This window comes from Colias philodice, chromosome 7, assembly GCF_061535455.1.
Source record: "Colias philodice isolate Cphi_HAF_F1 chromosome 7, ilColPhil1 Martin Lab GWU primary, whole genome shotgun sequence".
Lineage (NCBI taxonomy): Eukaryota > Metazoa > Arthropoda > Insecta > Lepidoptera > Pieridae > Colias > Colias philodice.
The window spans coordinates 8,167,486-8,184,385 of NC_143092.1; the positions used below are offsets into that span (position 1 = coordinate 8,167,486).

General features: G+C 31.8%; 1 protein-coding gene across 1 annotated transcript; it reads right to left on the bottom strand.

Annotated features, from left to right (window-relative positions):
- Nucleotides 1-3,864: 3,864 nt before the first annotated feature.
- On the bottom strand, nt 3,865-16,470 carry sbr (nuclear RNA export factor small bristles). Its single transcript, XM_089697494.1, has 10 exons — nt 16,107-16,470; nt 13,504-14,094; nt 12,804-12,994; nt 12,237-12,346; nt 11,066-11,102; nt 10,359-10,606; nt 7,243-7,411; nt 6,794-6,958; nt 5,712-5,887; nt 3,865-5,409 (listed from the first exon to the last, which is right to left on the bottom strand). The coding sequence occupies exons 1-10, from the start codon at nt 16,159-16,161 to the stop codon at nt 5,310-5,312; spliced, it is 1,842 nt and encodes a 613-aa protein (XP_089553620.1). The 5' UTR covers nt 16,162-16,470; the 3' UTR covers nt 3,865-5,309.
- Nucleotides 16,471-16,900: the final 430 nt, after the last annotated feature.

A 16,900-nucleotide genomic window follows, 5' to 3' on the forward strand; every position in this document is an offset into this window, starting at 1 on the left:
TAAATATAATTTACAATCATGAGATTATAATATACAGTGTCTAACCGTTACCAGGGTTCTTGACACGAGTAAACAAGCCGTGACGCAAACTCGTGATTTATCTTATCTGTGGTCATAATAATCATATTATTAGGTTCATATCATTGTGTACTCCTGCGAGATTTCTTGAGTAAAAATCATAAATAGTGTAAACACGATGGCTACCTAATTTTACAATGTACCTATCCTTCTGAAAAGAGATTTTTTATTACTCTTAACAAAACCCAATTAAAACACACAATAATTGTTATACACAAATCATATTTATTACATAATACATTTTTGATCGTTCTTTAGTTAATTAAGCAAGTTTATAATTTAATGCACAATTTTCCCCATGGAAACTTCATAAAAATAATTTTCAAAAAAAATTGTAAAGTTTATGTCATCACAGAGGAATGATCACCTTTTCACAATAATTCTGATATAAAAATCGTTATAACAACATATGAGTACCTAGTTTCATTAGCACTGCAATTCCTTGAGATGTTGTAGAGTGTGTGATGTGCCTTAGGTAAGTAGTCCGTCTGGGTTGAAATAATTAAATCGGTAGACAGTACTTACCGAGTCCTCTAACGAAAGCAAAAACAAAATGCTGTCTAGTGTCTAGTGATACTGATTTCTCTCCTTAAAAAGAACTATCAATGTGTCTATACAAGTTCCTACTCAGTACTCTACAGAGTAGGTACCTAAAACTATTATAAAAGATTTTCTCTAACCAGAACTAGGTAGCTACTTAGATACCTAATCTAATAGTTCTATCTTAGTATAAAAATATGACTAGCAGATCAACGCAATTTCGCCTGCTCTCAAAATCCAATCAATATTTTTTCTCATAAGTGTCAGTCATAGCGTGATGGATGGTATAGCCTTCATTTGGCCAATCTTTCTTATTAACTTAAATAATTTGTTATTAATGAACACCAAAACATGTTATTGCAATTAAAGGAATGTAAAATTCCACTACTTATTTGCTTTATATTTGTCAGCATTACCTACACGTTATCTACAGTCAACAGCTTCAGATTGTGCCTTGGAAGATTTCTCATTGCTAACCTTAATTGTACTGTAATCATTATTTATACACACAAGATGGATGCCCCATTGTTACACGATTTTAGGTCATTTCAGACACTTTCCATTATTATGATTTATCACCAGAATGTTTATAAAATAACTCATAGGGTCATACACACCTGACAATTATTGTATAAGGTCTAAAACTCTAAAAAATATTAAAAATTATAGACAATTTTTTTCGGATGGTACCTAATCACTACATATACATAGTTATACCTATAACAAAGTCGCTTTCTCTGTCCCTATATGACCTATATCCCTATTTCCCTATAGGTACCCCTATGTCGCTATGTATGCTGAAATCTTAAACTTTTGAATATACTGCATCTGAAACTAGGTACGCAGCGGATTTTGATGCGGTTTTTTAATAGATAGAGTGATATTCGAGGAAGATTTTAGTATATATAATCACATATTAATTTATTAAGTTTTAGCAGGCGAAGCTCTTAAATTTATAAACAACTAGCATTACCCATACCTACTTTCATTTATTATTATTTAAGTATTCAAAATATTATCATAAGATATTGTTACAGTGGCTAATACAACAAAAGAGAGATAACCGACGGAATCAGAGTTTAAAGAATTATATGAGTGTCGTCAAATATCTGACCTCGTCAACCGGAATATTTGCTTAAGATAGACTTAACTCTCAGGGAAAATATTAGGCAGAGGCATTAAAATAAGTTCATTACATTTCCCTGTACTTACCTGCTCTTTGTTTTTAACTTTTACCAGATAAGTACTTAACTATTAGTATTTTGGTAGTACATAATATATAGATACCTAGTAGTAGTAGCATTCTATTCCATAAAGTTGTTTCTAGAGGTAATAAATTTGAATTATTATAAAAGTTGCTGTTATTGAATAATGTTAATTGCATAAAAAGTTATTAGGTAACCTTTTATAAGAATTATTGAAGGGCAAAATGTTCTATAAGGAATAAGCTTACGGGTGATCAAGCTTACAGGCGGCTCTACTCTCCGAACATAATTTTTAAAAATATCTAATATATCCATCAAATCAAAACACGATGATTAAAGAGCATACGATAGTTAATTCGTCGTTGGCCTATTCGATCTGTAGTAGATCATAATATATGCAGTTACATTTAAATTTCAAAATTTTAATTTATTAGTGTTGCAAATTTTCCTAAGATAGTTAATTACATCGTGAAATTTAGTGTAGGTAAAAATATGATCTCTGTGACAGTCCAAGCGATGGAGTAAACTATTAAAAATAATATGGTGCAACAAAAGAAAGTTCTTTTCATTTTATATTATCTTATCTCTTAATATACAAATTACATCTTAATGAAGACACGAAATACAACAACATCTTTATTTTAATATAAAACTGTGTTTACGGTACAATCTAGATTTATGAGAGGAATATAATTATGACGTTAGAAAACGTAATGTATGCGATTTAAGTATGTAAATCTTGTACAATGTAGATTAATTATGTTAATCTCTCTAAATTAGCAATGTAATGCAGGTAGGTATATTTTACAATAATAAAATAACTGTGTGCATTCTTGTCAATAAATTCAACTACTGAAAGAGGTATTTAATATCTCTATTTGATCATTTCTTTAGGCTAATCAATAAAGAACCAAGTTTAAACCATATGTGACATCTTGATCTACCAACTCACACTTGGCAAGCGTTATTATGGACTAAACCTACATAATATACCTACTTGTGTTCCTACAGTGGAAATAAAATATAATATGGGCTGATGTGTAGCTTTAAAGCCTCTTTTTCATACAATACCCACTTGGCGTACTATTGATATTATTTACGTAGAAAACTATTTAGTAATCTGATATATTTTGTGTTGATGTCTAGACAGACGCACATACATCACGAGATTACGGTAACATCACACTGTTTAAAGTATCTTGCATTTCAAAACAAATTTCTAATCTATACGGTGTCTATACAAATGATCTAAAGTTGAGAGTTTGTTTGTTTGAACGCGCTAATCTCAGTAACTAGGTATAAGATCGATTTCAAAAATTCCTTTTACCTTTGGATAGATGTGTGTGTGCACTGTGCGTGTATATTATATACCACGGGCCGACCGTCAGTTATTGAATAGGACTATAGGAAGTTGAATAGGACTATAGGAAGAAAATCGTTAATGAAAATCGATCAAGCCGTTTTGTTCCGAAGAGTCTGGTTTAACTGCGACACGGGAAATAGGTACCTACTTAGTTAGGTATCTGTTAAAGGAAAATTAAAGGTATACTAATTTCTTGCGATAACGTTCTAAGCACATTATCCTTTATATTGTTCTGTAGATAATGAGAATCATTGTATAATAAACTAAAGCCCTTCTATCAAAAACTTTATGTTAATTCTTTATTGTCAATGGTATTACGAAACTTAAGTTACGTTACTGGCAAGTTGCAATGATAAGTACCTAATAAAGAAGACACGCAAAAGCACGCAAATGAAAGAGACAGCTACATATTGTTCAATGACTGCACGGTCGCGCGACAAAACTATATCGCTCTCTTTCTTCGCCTGAATATGGCATCCCAAGACATCATCATTATATGCCGTCACTCTGGTCCCACATTTTACTTTTTTGTGGCTCTAGTTATTTTACCATTATATTTTATTCTACATAACATGAACTTATTGAATTTGAATAAAAATGCAGTCTATTAAAAGCTATTCATTACTCCCCAAAAAATCATGACTAAAGGTCGTAGTAATAAAACACAGTCATATTATAAAAAAAAAGTTTATTCATAAGTCTCAAATTCAAAGCCCTAAGCTCTTCATCACCCCAGCACTCAAGAGCCGGCGCCCATCACTTCGGCGGAGTAAAGCGAGCCAAAAAACTGGTAAAACCATGCAGCTAGCCCACAGGAAAGTATAAAAAATATCCACGGGGTTCCGCCACACTATATTTCAAGGTCATTTAGACCAAACCATCGCCCAAAATTGGACTCAAAGGCATCAAAAAACCCGCCGTTTGGGACCGCCATGGCTTCATCTTGTGCTTTTCCAAATCCCAAAAAAAAAAAACAAATTACATTTCATTTTCATTGATGTTCTTTTTACGTGCAAGTCACTCTTTTCTTGCATCCATGTATCGACATTTCTAAATTGTGCACTTATTCAAAAAATCACATTTTTTTTAATTAGCTTATTTTTTTTTCTTAGATGTACACGTACAACATATTTTAATTTAAAACATACACTATCACTAAATTATAACTACATAACATTATGTATGAGAGAGAATTTTTTTAACAATTAAGTGTTAGTTCTGACAAAATATTGGCCACAGTTGCAGAAATCTAGAATACAGACTATATAAAATACAAGAAAAATATAGCTTTACATATGAAAGATACAACAGAACATAATGTATCATCACAACCAATTAGTAAATAAAAATATTTGACACATTCATACATACATAGAATTGGTACACAAACTCAATTAAAATTGGTTTATCACAATTATACCAACCAACAAAAAGCGCGTGTGTGCACACGTGTCAGAAGTGAAACTTTTTTGGCAAGATTCAAAGGTACCAACCACCTTACTCCATTACGTGACGGTATTGCAATGACGCGACATTGAAATTTTACTCTCAACACGCCTAAAGAAGTTTCACTTCAAAAATTCAGTGTAACTAAAATCCTTAAAAATGTTAATTATACATGAATTCAATAAACAAAGAGTATATTCTTTCTACAGTTAAAACATACAACACAAGCTGTTTATAACTTAGACCAGTATTCATCAAAACAAATCATTTTTCTAAACACTTCATGAACAATAAAAAAATTGTGAAATAAATATTAACAAAAATCAATGGACTGCTAACAAATATTTAGATTTTTTAGCATTCATATCAAAAATCATTTTTTATTAGTTTATAAACTACAATACTCCCTAAAACGAACCATAGTTTAATCACAGTTATAGAAAATACAAATAAAAGCGAAAAAAACAATGAAAAGTTTACCAGAGATTATCTTTATAAGTCTGTTATAACACTAGAAACAAACATGTGCTTAAAATCTTAACAAAAATTATTTTTTAATTTTACAGCATTATTTCATTCGTTGTATAATATTTTACAACTGTTTCACACATTATTTACACTATATACAAGTTTTAAAGTCTCTATTCAAACACCTTGTCTTCAGTCTTCATAATAGTTCATTTTACAAATGCTTCAGGTGGTATCTTTCCTTCTGACTGAAGTTGGTTGAAAATAAATAGTGCTCGTTGGAAGTCCCACCCTGTTTCTTGTAAACAACTGTAACAATAAATGATTTAATTAAAATAAAAGTTTTATATCCTACTACAATTATAAAGGCGAAAGTTTGTAAGTATGGATGTATGGATGTTTGTTACTCTTTCACGTAAAAACTACTGAATGGATTTGAATGAAACTTTACCACAATATAGCTTATACATCAGAATTGTTATTCTGGATTCATAGGATAGGTTTTATCCCGGAAATCCCACGGGAACGTGAACTATGCGGGTTTTTCTTTGAAAACGCGGGCGAAGCCGCTAATGGCGGACTCTATAGACTTTATTATATAATATACTAACTTGATACTCCAGTGTTCGTTCATGCCGGTCTGCTGGCTGAGCATGGCCAGCATCACCTTCTGCGTGTCATCTTGTCCCGCGGTCGGTATCGCTTGAGCGGCAGCGGGAGCGGGAACTACAGCGGGCGTTGGAGCGGGACCTGCTATTGGTGGACTGGATGCGAACGCTTTTTCTTCCTGTTGACAATTAATAATAAAATTGTAATATTGACATGATTTTAAAAGAACTATGGATGGAACTATGGCTGGTTCTTCTCCATAGATACTGCTTTCCTGTAAATGTTAAAGTATGTTATGACGATTCAAAAGTGCTTCTAGAAGAAGTCTAATTGAATAGATAAATGTTTGAGTTTGAATTTATAACTTGATAAATACTGTTTTTTGTAAATATTCTTTATCGACATTGAAAGAACCTAGATTTATTTAATTATTTCAAACATCATTGTCATTACAGGACATGCCCAATGCGACAGCGAAATAGATGTGCTAGACCAACGAGCACCAGGCGACAACAGAGCGCCCCCTACGAGTCTCTACATGTGGTCGTCAAAGTTTTAATAAGGACATTTTGTACATAATTCATAACAACTATTATAATACGAAATAAAATACGTTATGAACGCAATTGCATGTTTCATTGTATCAACCTACACCCAGTTCAGTTCGCAACACAAATAAGACTCAGCCGCTTATACTATCGAGATAATTGAGAAATATTCATTTCTTTGTTAGTATGCATAACATCATATCATCATAATTATTTTATTTGTAGTCTACGGAGAAAATATAACTTAAAACCTTTATTACTATAATTAACCTAGCCTGACTTATACATTACTAGGTTTCCGCCCGCGGCTTCGCCCGCGCAGTCAAAGAAAAACCCGCATAGTTCCCGTTCCCGTGGGATTTCCGGGATTGCGTCCTTTTCCCGGGATAAAAAGTAGCCTATGTCCTTTCTCGGGTATCACAATATCTCCATACCAAATTTCATGCAAATTGGTTCAGTAGTTAAGGCGTGATTGAGTAACAGACAGACAGACAGAGTTACTTTCGCATTTATAATATTAGTATGGATTATCTTACCTGTTCCTTAGTAGTATTAGTGACGGATAACATATCATTCATAATGCAGAAACCGCCCGTTGCATTGGGCACAATTATGAACGTCCTGTGGAATGATCTGGTCGGGTTTCTGGGCGTCATTGTTTCTTTGAACACCCCATTCATTGTCAGTACTATCATTGTTGGCTGAAAAACACATTTATAATTAATACAATTATTTATTAAGTAGTTTCAATGCCCAAAAAAATACTCAATTTGGCTGATACATTAAAAATAATTAATTTAATATGTATAACATTCTAGTGACTATTTTAATTATTATACTTTTTTCAAATTGTTTTAACCTTGGCACCTTTTAGCATATAAGCATTTATAAGCTAAGCATTTATAAAAAACTGCATATTAATTAAAAATTTCCATTTATAGAAACAAATGTTAGATTAATGTTCATTATAGTGAGAATGACTTACCCTAAAAACTAATAAATCAACAGCAAATCCCATCAAGTCATGTGTAGTCTTCGGCAGATCTGATAAAAATGATACCACTTGCAATCTGCCAGTTTTTAAACTCCTTCGCCTTAAATCTCTTTCTTGTATCCTTAACAGGTTTCGACTGTTTGGGATGTATGCATGCAACCTACAAAAAAAACCATAACAATGAATAAACTTTACAGAACACATAGGTTTAATAATTTGATATAAGTACAGACATCAAAAAAAGCAGGAGGTTCTCAATTCGGCCGGTATATTTTTTTGCTTATTAGCGTTCTTTACTAAGCCTAGTTATATACGTATGTACTGGCTATAGTCAATGTTCAATCTCATTTAAGACATTTAAATTAGGTTTCGTAAACAACAAGGGCGGATCCAGCTTTAGTGCCAGGGGGGGGTCACATAGACGTGGTCAATTTTCAAAAGCTATATTTTGGTAATTTAATTGATACGTAGATTTAAAAAAATGGTCAAGTGCGAGTCGGATTGGCGAACTAAGAGTTCCGACTTCCGTACAAACATTTTTATATGTTTTAATATTAAATTTATGCTTTTTGCGATTTTTCCTTTATCTGTGCTATAAGACGTAAGTTTCTATTAAATAAAGATTAAATATCAACATTCTGTGTTCACGGGAAGTACCCTGTAGGTTTTGATTCCTGGCAACACTTGTGAATGTTGATAAGCATGAAATGTATGTTTTAGCAATTTTTCCTCCATCTGTGCTTTTAACCAAATTTCAGAACTCTGTGTTCACAGGAAGTAGTACAATACCTATAGATTTTGATTCCCTTGCGATAATGTCGAAATTTGCGATAATTTACGGTATAAATGGCTGTATCTTTTGATTGCGTTGGCTTATAAGTTTGATTTTTTCACAGCTATAAGGAACCGTAGATTTGAGTATTCGGTATAAATTTCAGATTGATACCTCCACGCGTTCTTGAGAAAAAGGGTCTTCACAGGCAGATAAACTTGAAAAATAGATATTTTTTGCAATAATTCCTATATCTGTATCATAAGATGTTGCTTTGTACCGAATTTCAAGATTCCTGAGTTTACGGAAAGTACCCTGTAGGTTTTGAGTTTTGATTCCCTTGCGAATGTCGAAATTTGCGAAATTTTTCGGCATTTACGACTGTATCTTCTGATTCGTTGACATAGAAGTTTGATTTTATTATAGCGTAAAGGTATTTAAACTTGAGTTTTTGGTATGAATATCAAGTTAATACATGTCAGCGTTCATGATTAACAGGGTTGTAAGTTAAAATTTTTTTTAATATTTTTTTTATATTATAATCTAAGGAAAAATTCATGCTTTTCGCAATTATTAAACAAAGTTGTTGTCTCTGTGCCTATGTCCCGATGTATGATTAAATCTTTAAAACTACACAACGAATTTCGATGCAGTTTTTTTGAAGATATAGTGATTCAAGAGGAATAGTATATAATTTATAAGGTTTTAGAGAAAGCGGGCGAAGCCGCGGGCGGTAAGCTAGTATGCGTTATAAGACGTTTGATTGTACTAAATTTCATGACTCTGTGTACTCGGGAACTACCCTGTAGGTTTTGATTTCTTAAGGAGTGTCGAAAAATTTCAGCAATTACAGCTGCATCTTTTGATTGCGTTGGCTAAAACGTTTGAATTTTTCACAGCATCAAGGGCTAGGTCCCTTGATGCTGTGAAAAATTCAAACGTTTTACCCGTAGACCGTAGGATTTCGACATTAGCAAGGGAATCAATACCTGCAGGGAGCACCCTGTCCCGTAAACACAGTCTTGAAATTGAGTAAAAAGTATCGTGTTATAGCACAGATGTAGTAATAACTGCGAAAACCCTAATTATTTAATTAAATTAAATAAAAATATATTTTTAAATAATTTTAAACTTACAATCCCTTTACTCATGAACGTCTACATGTATTTAATTGATATTCACATCAGAACTCAGGTCTATAATAACTTAAATCTGTTATTTAATTCAAATTCTATGTCAACGCAATCTGAAGAAAAAGCAATTAGAGCCGCATATTCTGTAATTCGCAACTACTTGCAAGGGAATCATCAATCAAAACCTACAAGGTACTTCCCGTGAACACAGTCTTGAAATTTGGTTAAAAGCAACGACTTAAGCACTTACAAGCACAGATTAAGAAAAAATTCCTTTAAACAAAATTGTAAGATACAACATAATGAAAAAATATGTTTGCTCGGAGTCCTCGGTGCGCGAGTCCTACGTGCACTTGGCCGATTTTTTGTTGTATGTAATTTGACTGTATTTTATAGTGTTCATTTGAAAAAAAAATTGCTATTTTATGTCATATCCACGAATTTGGATATTTGAGGATTTGTGTGAAAAGTGTAACAGCAAAAGTTGTAGAAAAAAAATTAATTACCTACATACAACTTTACCATTACACTTTATTCCGCAGTTATAGTTTTTTTTAAATCGAAAAACCTGTTATTTGTCCTTAAATTACGACCACAGGTCGACCCTAATAAACTTTTTCTATAATTTTTTTTATATTCTCTTCCGTTACCGTTTGTAATTGATTTCATTGTTCTATATTACTTTTATGTCTCAAAATTCAATAAAAACATCATATTGAACAGTATTAATTTGTTAATTAAAAAAAGTTAATATTAAATTAGTGGTCCACTTAGGTCGTGGACCTAGCCCAGGGGGGGGTCATGACCCCGTGACCCCCCCCCCTGGATCCGCGCTTGGTAAACAACATACATATTTGAAAATACTTTGTTTTTGTAGTAGTTTAATTTAAACATATTTGATAATACTTTGTTATTGTATAAGTAATTTGTTGTAATTATTATTTTGAACTTTTAGTGCAGTTCGATTCAAACTTAATGGCGGTTCGGAAGTTAGCTGCCAGTGCAGGTGCGCTCAGGTACAGTCAAGTTGACAGTCCCGCTGATACCCAAATGATGTTCCGAGCTGCCACTAAGTTCGAATCGTACTATAAATTGCATATGGTAGCAGTAGCATAAAGCTTATTTTAGGCATTATCTTTATACTTTAATAATTAATCATCAAAACATGCTTATTACATAATTCAACAAAATTTTCAACTCACTTCAAAGACGCCACATTTCTCTCCTCATAATTCTTATAGGCCACCGTCAAGGACATAGTAGCGCTTTCGTGGTACGCATCCAATAATGGTTGTCTCGACTCCGAGTCGTATATAGCGTAGTATTGTTTAAGGAATTCTCTCACTAAATCCTGTCCATTTGGATCTATTAGGAAAGATTGTTGTCGAGGAGGTAAACTCAAGTCTTCGTTCACATCGAACCCAATAACTGGTGGTAGGTCCTCGCCGTCCTTAAAATTTGCATAGTAGTCACAAAGTTGAATAACGTAATAGTTTACAGAAATATCAGTTTTTTGTTTGTTTGTAAAGTAATTATTAATAAACTCAATAACTGCTTGACCGATTTTAAAATGTTTATGCAAGTAGATCTACTGCATTACAAAGGGAGTTAATCAAACTTAAAATTCAATCTGGGCCATAACGAGACGAGACGAATTTTGCTTGATGATATGTATTATTAAATGAAATGTAAAATTAGATGAAAAAGTAATTATTGAGACTAAGAATTTAATAGTGCAACTGGAAACATTATATTTAGATATATTAAATAAATGGACAAATAAATTGATTTCATTTCATTGCAAACTAGTTGTTATTTGGCCGCAGAGGTGTAAAAAGTCTACTTGATCCTGAGAACAAATACAAAATACACAAATATGTATATGCCACTACATTGAGGCATGACTTACCAATCGCAGCAGCTTCGGAAACTTCTTCCGGACGTCACTGGAGATAACAAACATTATGGCAATACTTGTAAAATTCCTCTGAAACTCTCATAAACATAAAATAACGATATACAGGTATGTTATCATAAGGCCTTTACATTTAAGCATTTTGCTAATCTGTTTGTGATAAAAAAGGTCCCTTTGGGATAAACAAAGTGGTCTGTATAACATGTAACAGAAAATATTATGTTTGAGCATTTCCAAAAAACTTTAATAAAAAATAAAGATGTATTTTTGATGACAGGTTATTGCTATAATAACCTAACCTCAGAAATATCACTTAAAAAGTTAGATGTAGTTCCTATGAATATTAAATTGAAAATGTTAATGTTACACAGGTTACTTTATGTCTAGGTTTAACAAAATGCTTCAATGAAAAGTCTTACGTCTTTGGTACGATTCTTAGATGATTTTTAGTTTCTTTGGATACAATGAAGTTTGTATGTGTTTCAGTCTAATAATATCTTGTAATAGTTGAAATTTGTATTGAAATAAATTAAATTGATATTATTTATGAATAACATGTTAATACAAACTTCATCCAAAAATGTTAGATTTTTTTTTTTTACTGACTAATAACCAAGATAGAAAAATCTTTGTAACCAGCATTTTTCAATCTTCATTCATTTTTAAAATGAGAGTTAATATGTTATTGTCGATGAATATGGAAACTGTTTTAACAAACCAAATTTGGGTAATTATTAATTACCAAAGTTCTAAAAAAATTCCAATTCCATAAATTACTGCATAATTCAATTTGGTTCATTAAAATAGACACCATTGTTATGGATAAAGCAATAATTATATTAGAAGCCAATGATTTCCAATTTTATGTTTATATTATAGCACATTTCAAAATCAATCCTTTCTTTAATACACAATTTTTTCAGTTAAAAAAACTTCTGAAAACCAAATTCTAAAAAAAAATTTTTGTACGGTAAATTTTTAAATTGATTAATTTCAAAATGTGCTTTAGAGTTTCATGCAACACCAAATCCATTTAATTCTTTTTCCACTACTACATATCATTATAAAAGATTCCCTTTTATAAATTTCAACGACCTACGATCTCTGACCGATAACCTTTAATGTGAAAACGGCAGAACCTGCCTGGTGCATGTCTCAATATTACCTTATGTAGGTTTCATGATCACTGAACCTGTTCACCAATGGATTGCCCTTGAGGTACAGTTCCACAAGAGTTAGTGACTTGAGCGGTTCCAATGCTGCTATGGACGGTATCTGAAAAATATTAAACGTTTGAATTATGTGTAAACTAGCTAACCGCCCGCGGCTTCGCCCGCTTTGTCTAATACCTAATAAATTATATACTAAAACCTTCCTCTTGAATCACTCTATCTATTAAAAAAAACCGCATCAAAGTCCGTTGCGTAGTTTCAAAGATTTAAGCATACAAAGGGACATAGGGACAGAGAAAGCGACTGTTTTATAGTATGTAGTGATGATTTTGATACAGATACTTTGAGAAATAAACCCTATCATACAAACAATTTTGATATTTAATTTTAAGTTTAAAGTTCAAGTTTGATTACAAAATTATTGAATAATGAGAAGGTCATTAAAAATTGATTCCTATTATGATTAAAGTTACTAAGCATTGATACGAAAACTTAATAAAAATGTGTAAAGAAATCTTTAGAATTTTTGGTATATTTTAATATGTTTTAATTTTACTTACTCTATTATCACCCATGTACAATATCTTAAGGTTCTTAAACTTAGTAGACAGTATCTTCAAGTGTTCAATTCCATGCAGTTTATTGTCATTCAGGTTTAATGCTTCCAAATCTGGTATGTTCTCGGCAATTATGTCAATAGCAGCCAACATTATGATTGGTCGAAATAGTGCACAGAACACGTCAGCTAGTTCTAAAAAAAATGTGTAAATATATGCTATATTATTCCTACTAAGTTTATGATTTAATGCTCAATAACACAAAAAGGCTAAAGCACAGTCAATGACAATATAGGTTCATAAAGAGGTTTAAAGTCAGATAAACAGAGACCAAATATGTTTAACTAGTTACCAGTAAAAACATGCAGGTAGCCATAATAAATACAGATTAAAGATCTTTTGAAGTCTATAAATTTAATATGTATCTATAATATCTATAGATTTTTTGTGAACATGAATGACGAAACATGGTGAGTCATATGTTATTCCACTCAAAACGAAGGTGAATGACATTGTGTCACTAAGACTTATTTTCGTGCCAACTAGTTACTACTGGTAAACAAATCAATAAAAAATATCCCCGAAGATATTTTGAATTTGGTCAATATCTTATGTTAAATATCTTTTTCCTTAATCTTTCAAACAAAAATTAAAAAAAAAAAAACTATAATATTTAGTTTCTATGATCATAAGATTAACTTACCAGGGTCAGCATGGAACTTCGTCAAGTCTAATGCCTTGGTAGCGGCATTATATCGTTTCGCCATAGCCAACTTCATTTTCTCTTGCATTTCCGCATTAATATTTATCCTCGGCACTGAATTCCTGACCACCAATATCATTTTGAATCCGTTGGGCATCATAATTTTACGATCAGCGTGGAATAGCTTCTCTGCTATTTTAACGTCATCCACATAAAATATTGCTGCATTGCCTTCAATCTTGAAATAATGTGGTACAAAAATATCCGGAGATATGTGGCTTAATAGAGCTTTGAAAATGACATCCTTTTCATGTTTCGCTCCATATGGTATTGTGACCTGATACCATGGCAGTACACCTGTGATGAACTTCTTTTTCTGTAGGGATCTTGGTGGTGGCGAGTTAAGCCTGCCACCTCTTCCTCGGTAAGAACCTTTTCTATTCTGTGGGTGACCAGATGCACCCATATCAACATCATCGTCCAATAGTAGTTTAGCATCATTCCAGTTGCGGAATTTATTTTTTCCTTTATTGGTGTTCTGTTTGAATATGACTCGCCTGGTACCACTGTTGAATCCACGGTCATCATGTTCTGTAACAAAAACATTTTTTAAAATAAACTGTATCAAAGATTTCTTATTAAAACAAGCACAAAACTTTTGAAAATTATTCTTCAATACTCATATTACAATAAAAAATTATGAAGTCAGTTGCCTAAATAAGCATGTCCATATTAAATTTAACAGCTTGAATTCATTATTTCAGAAATTATTATCCTTTGGTATATTAGAAACCAAGATTTCAACTTAATAATCAACAAAAAGTAAATATTTAAGTGTGATAAGATGAGGCAATGATTTTCCCCATTATAACTCTCGCCCACAAACCTACATAATATTATGGATTATAATGTTATTATTATTGATTAATTTGCAATACAGTGACACTATCTTCTTCTTCTTCTTCTTCTTATATATAAAAATGAATCGCAAAATGTGTTGGTAAGCGCATAACTCGAGAACGGCTGAACCGATTTCGATAATTCTTTTTTTATTATATTCCTTGAAGTACGAGGATGGTTCTTATGTAGAGAAAACGTAAACATGTACCACGGGCGAAGCCGGGGCGGACCGCTAGTACCAAATAAAACTTTAGTTATAAAATATGAACTATGCAATCATTAAAATAAGGTTTGTTCTTTAGATTTTAAAGGTTAGTTTGGAATATGATTGCTTCAACTTGGGTAAGTATAAAATATTTAAAGTTGAAGACACTTCTTTCCCAATAAAAGCAAACAATAACCTCTTAAAAATCAGAAATGACTTTAAGGAAAATAGTTTAGTCACTTACATAACTTTCAAGGTAATTCTTTGAAAGTTATATAGCTTGTCTGAACATGTCAAGCCATGAATTATTGTGGAATGTGGAGGCAAGTCATTCTTTAAATGATTCATTATATAATTATTGTAAAAAGAGTGCGCCGAGCACACATGTCAGAAGTGAAACTTTTTTAGCAAGATTCAAAGATATCAAAACCGTCTTTGACATAAAATTTTACTCTCAACAAGCCTAAAGAAGTTTTACTTCGAATGTTAGATAACATTCAGTAGCAGTTATTATATTTAGTGACAATTATAAACCTATATGTACATAATATAAAAATTAAGTTGGTTTCTGCATAGATTGTTTTCATATTTGGCCACAATATACAACCCGCTTCACAGGTTGTTTTATGTTTCCTCATTTCACTTTTGTGCAACTTTTATGTACCACTGTAAAACATTGCAGCCCCCCTAGACAAGTGGCTTTCTATTAGCGTAAAGTTCAATAGAATAGATTATGAATGTATGAGATTGACGTTTGATTACGACGACGACGACAATTGATTACGTCAATCTCATACATTCATAATCTATTCTATTGAACTTTACGCTAATAGAAAGCCACTTGTCTAGGGGGGCTGGATACAACTTGTTTATTTATGTGTTTTTGAATATTTAAATGTATTCATGACGTAAAGGTAAATCAGGGATAAATTAGCTCATTTGAACATATTTTGTGAAATTTTTGTGAATTATGTCAAATTATTTATAATATTAAGACTTCACAGACATAAAAGTATAAGGCTGTATACAACGTAAAAACATAAAATATAAGTTTTAAGTCTATATAAAATACACATCTTGAAAACTAGAATGTAAGTAGTATAACCGGGTAATGACTGCTACCTTGTTCTAGTGAATATTGTAACTCCTGTATGTAAACATTTTAGTATATTCACAAAGTATGTATTATTTTGCCATAAGATGGAATCACACAATCAAATGTAATAAATTATGAAACCTTATTATTATAACCACACCACCAAATAATAACAGAGATCACATGTGCATTTTACTAGTGCAGTATGTATAGTGTTTTTTAGATTAATAAAAAGAATATGAAGCAAAATCTTTATCATTAAAATATACCTGAATGTAAATATACCAATCAGTTAAAATTTCCATGCAATCAATTTGATACAGACTGGTGTTTTCCATCAAGGTAAAACCCACAAGTAATAGCGTTAGTTATTATTAAGCAATGATACATTTAACAACTTACCAAAATGATCGCCTCCTTTCCAATTTCGTACTCGTCCTCCTCCTCTTTTAGGCATATTGAATTTACTTATGTTGATAAATTTTCCAGCACAAGTTATTGAAAGGAGAGAAGACAAACGGACGCTAATATGTACGAGCTTATCCTTATATATTTTCAAAGATATTGAAGGCGTGTAGTAATTTTAGCTCAGGGGAAATTACAACGCTGGAATGTGAGCCTTCTATATAATATTATTAAAAACACACAAAAATTCAAATTGCAAAGAAAGACACATGAAATGCGTGACTAGGACTAGTTAAAGGTTAAGAAACCTAGAATTAAGAGCTTCGCGTTTATTGCGTTTCACTTTATTTTTTTTAATATGACGTCCATAACAAAGACAGTAGACTATACTCTATAAGTCTATAGTGACTATAGTCTCTGGCATTCAGAACTTTTGAAATTAAAAATTACTATAAAATTTTATTCTTAACAACTGTCCTTATCTCAGGTCCTTATCTATCAATAACAGATTTATAATCGAACATAAAAAAAAATTAATTAAAGGCAATCTAAATCATAAATTCATTTATGATTGTAATGAGTATTAATTAATAAATAATATTCAATAGTCTGTAAGTATTGACTTTGTTAGTTACTGAGTTAGTTACAAATTAAAAAAGTCTGTGGTTTCTTCGAGTTGCTATGCTTCATTATTTTACTCACATTTACGGAAAAAATATCTCTTCAGGTATTTCTCGAAATGCCCACTTACAAAGCCCATCGGCGGAGTCCGTCTTCTGAATGGAGCCATT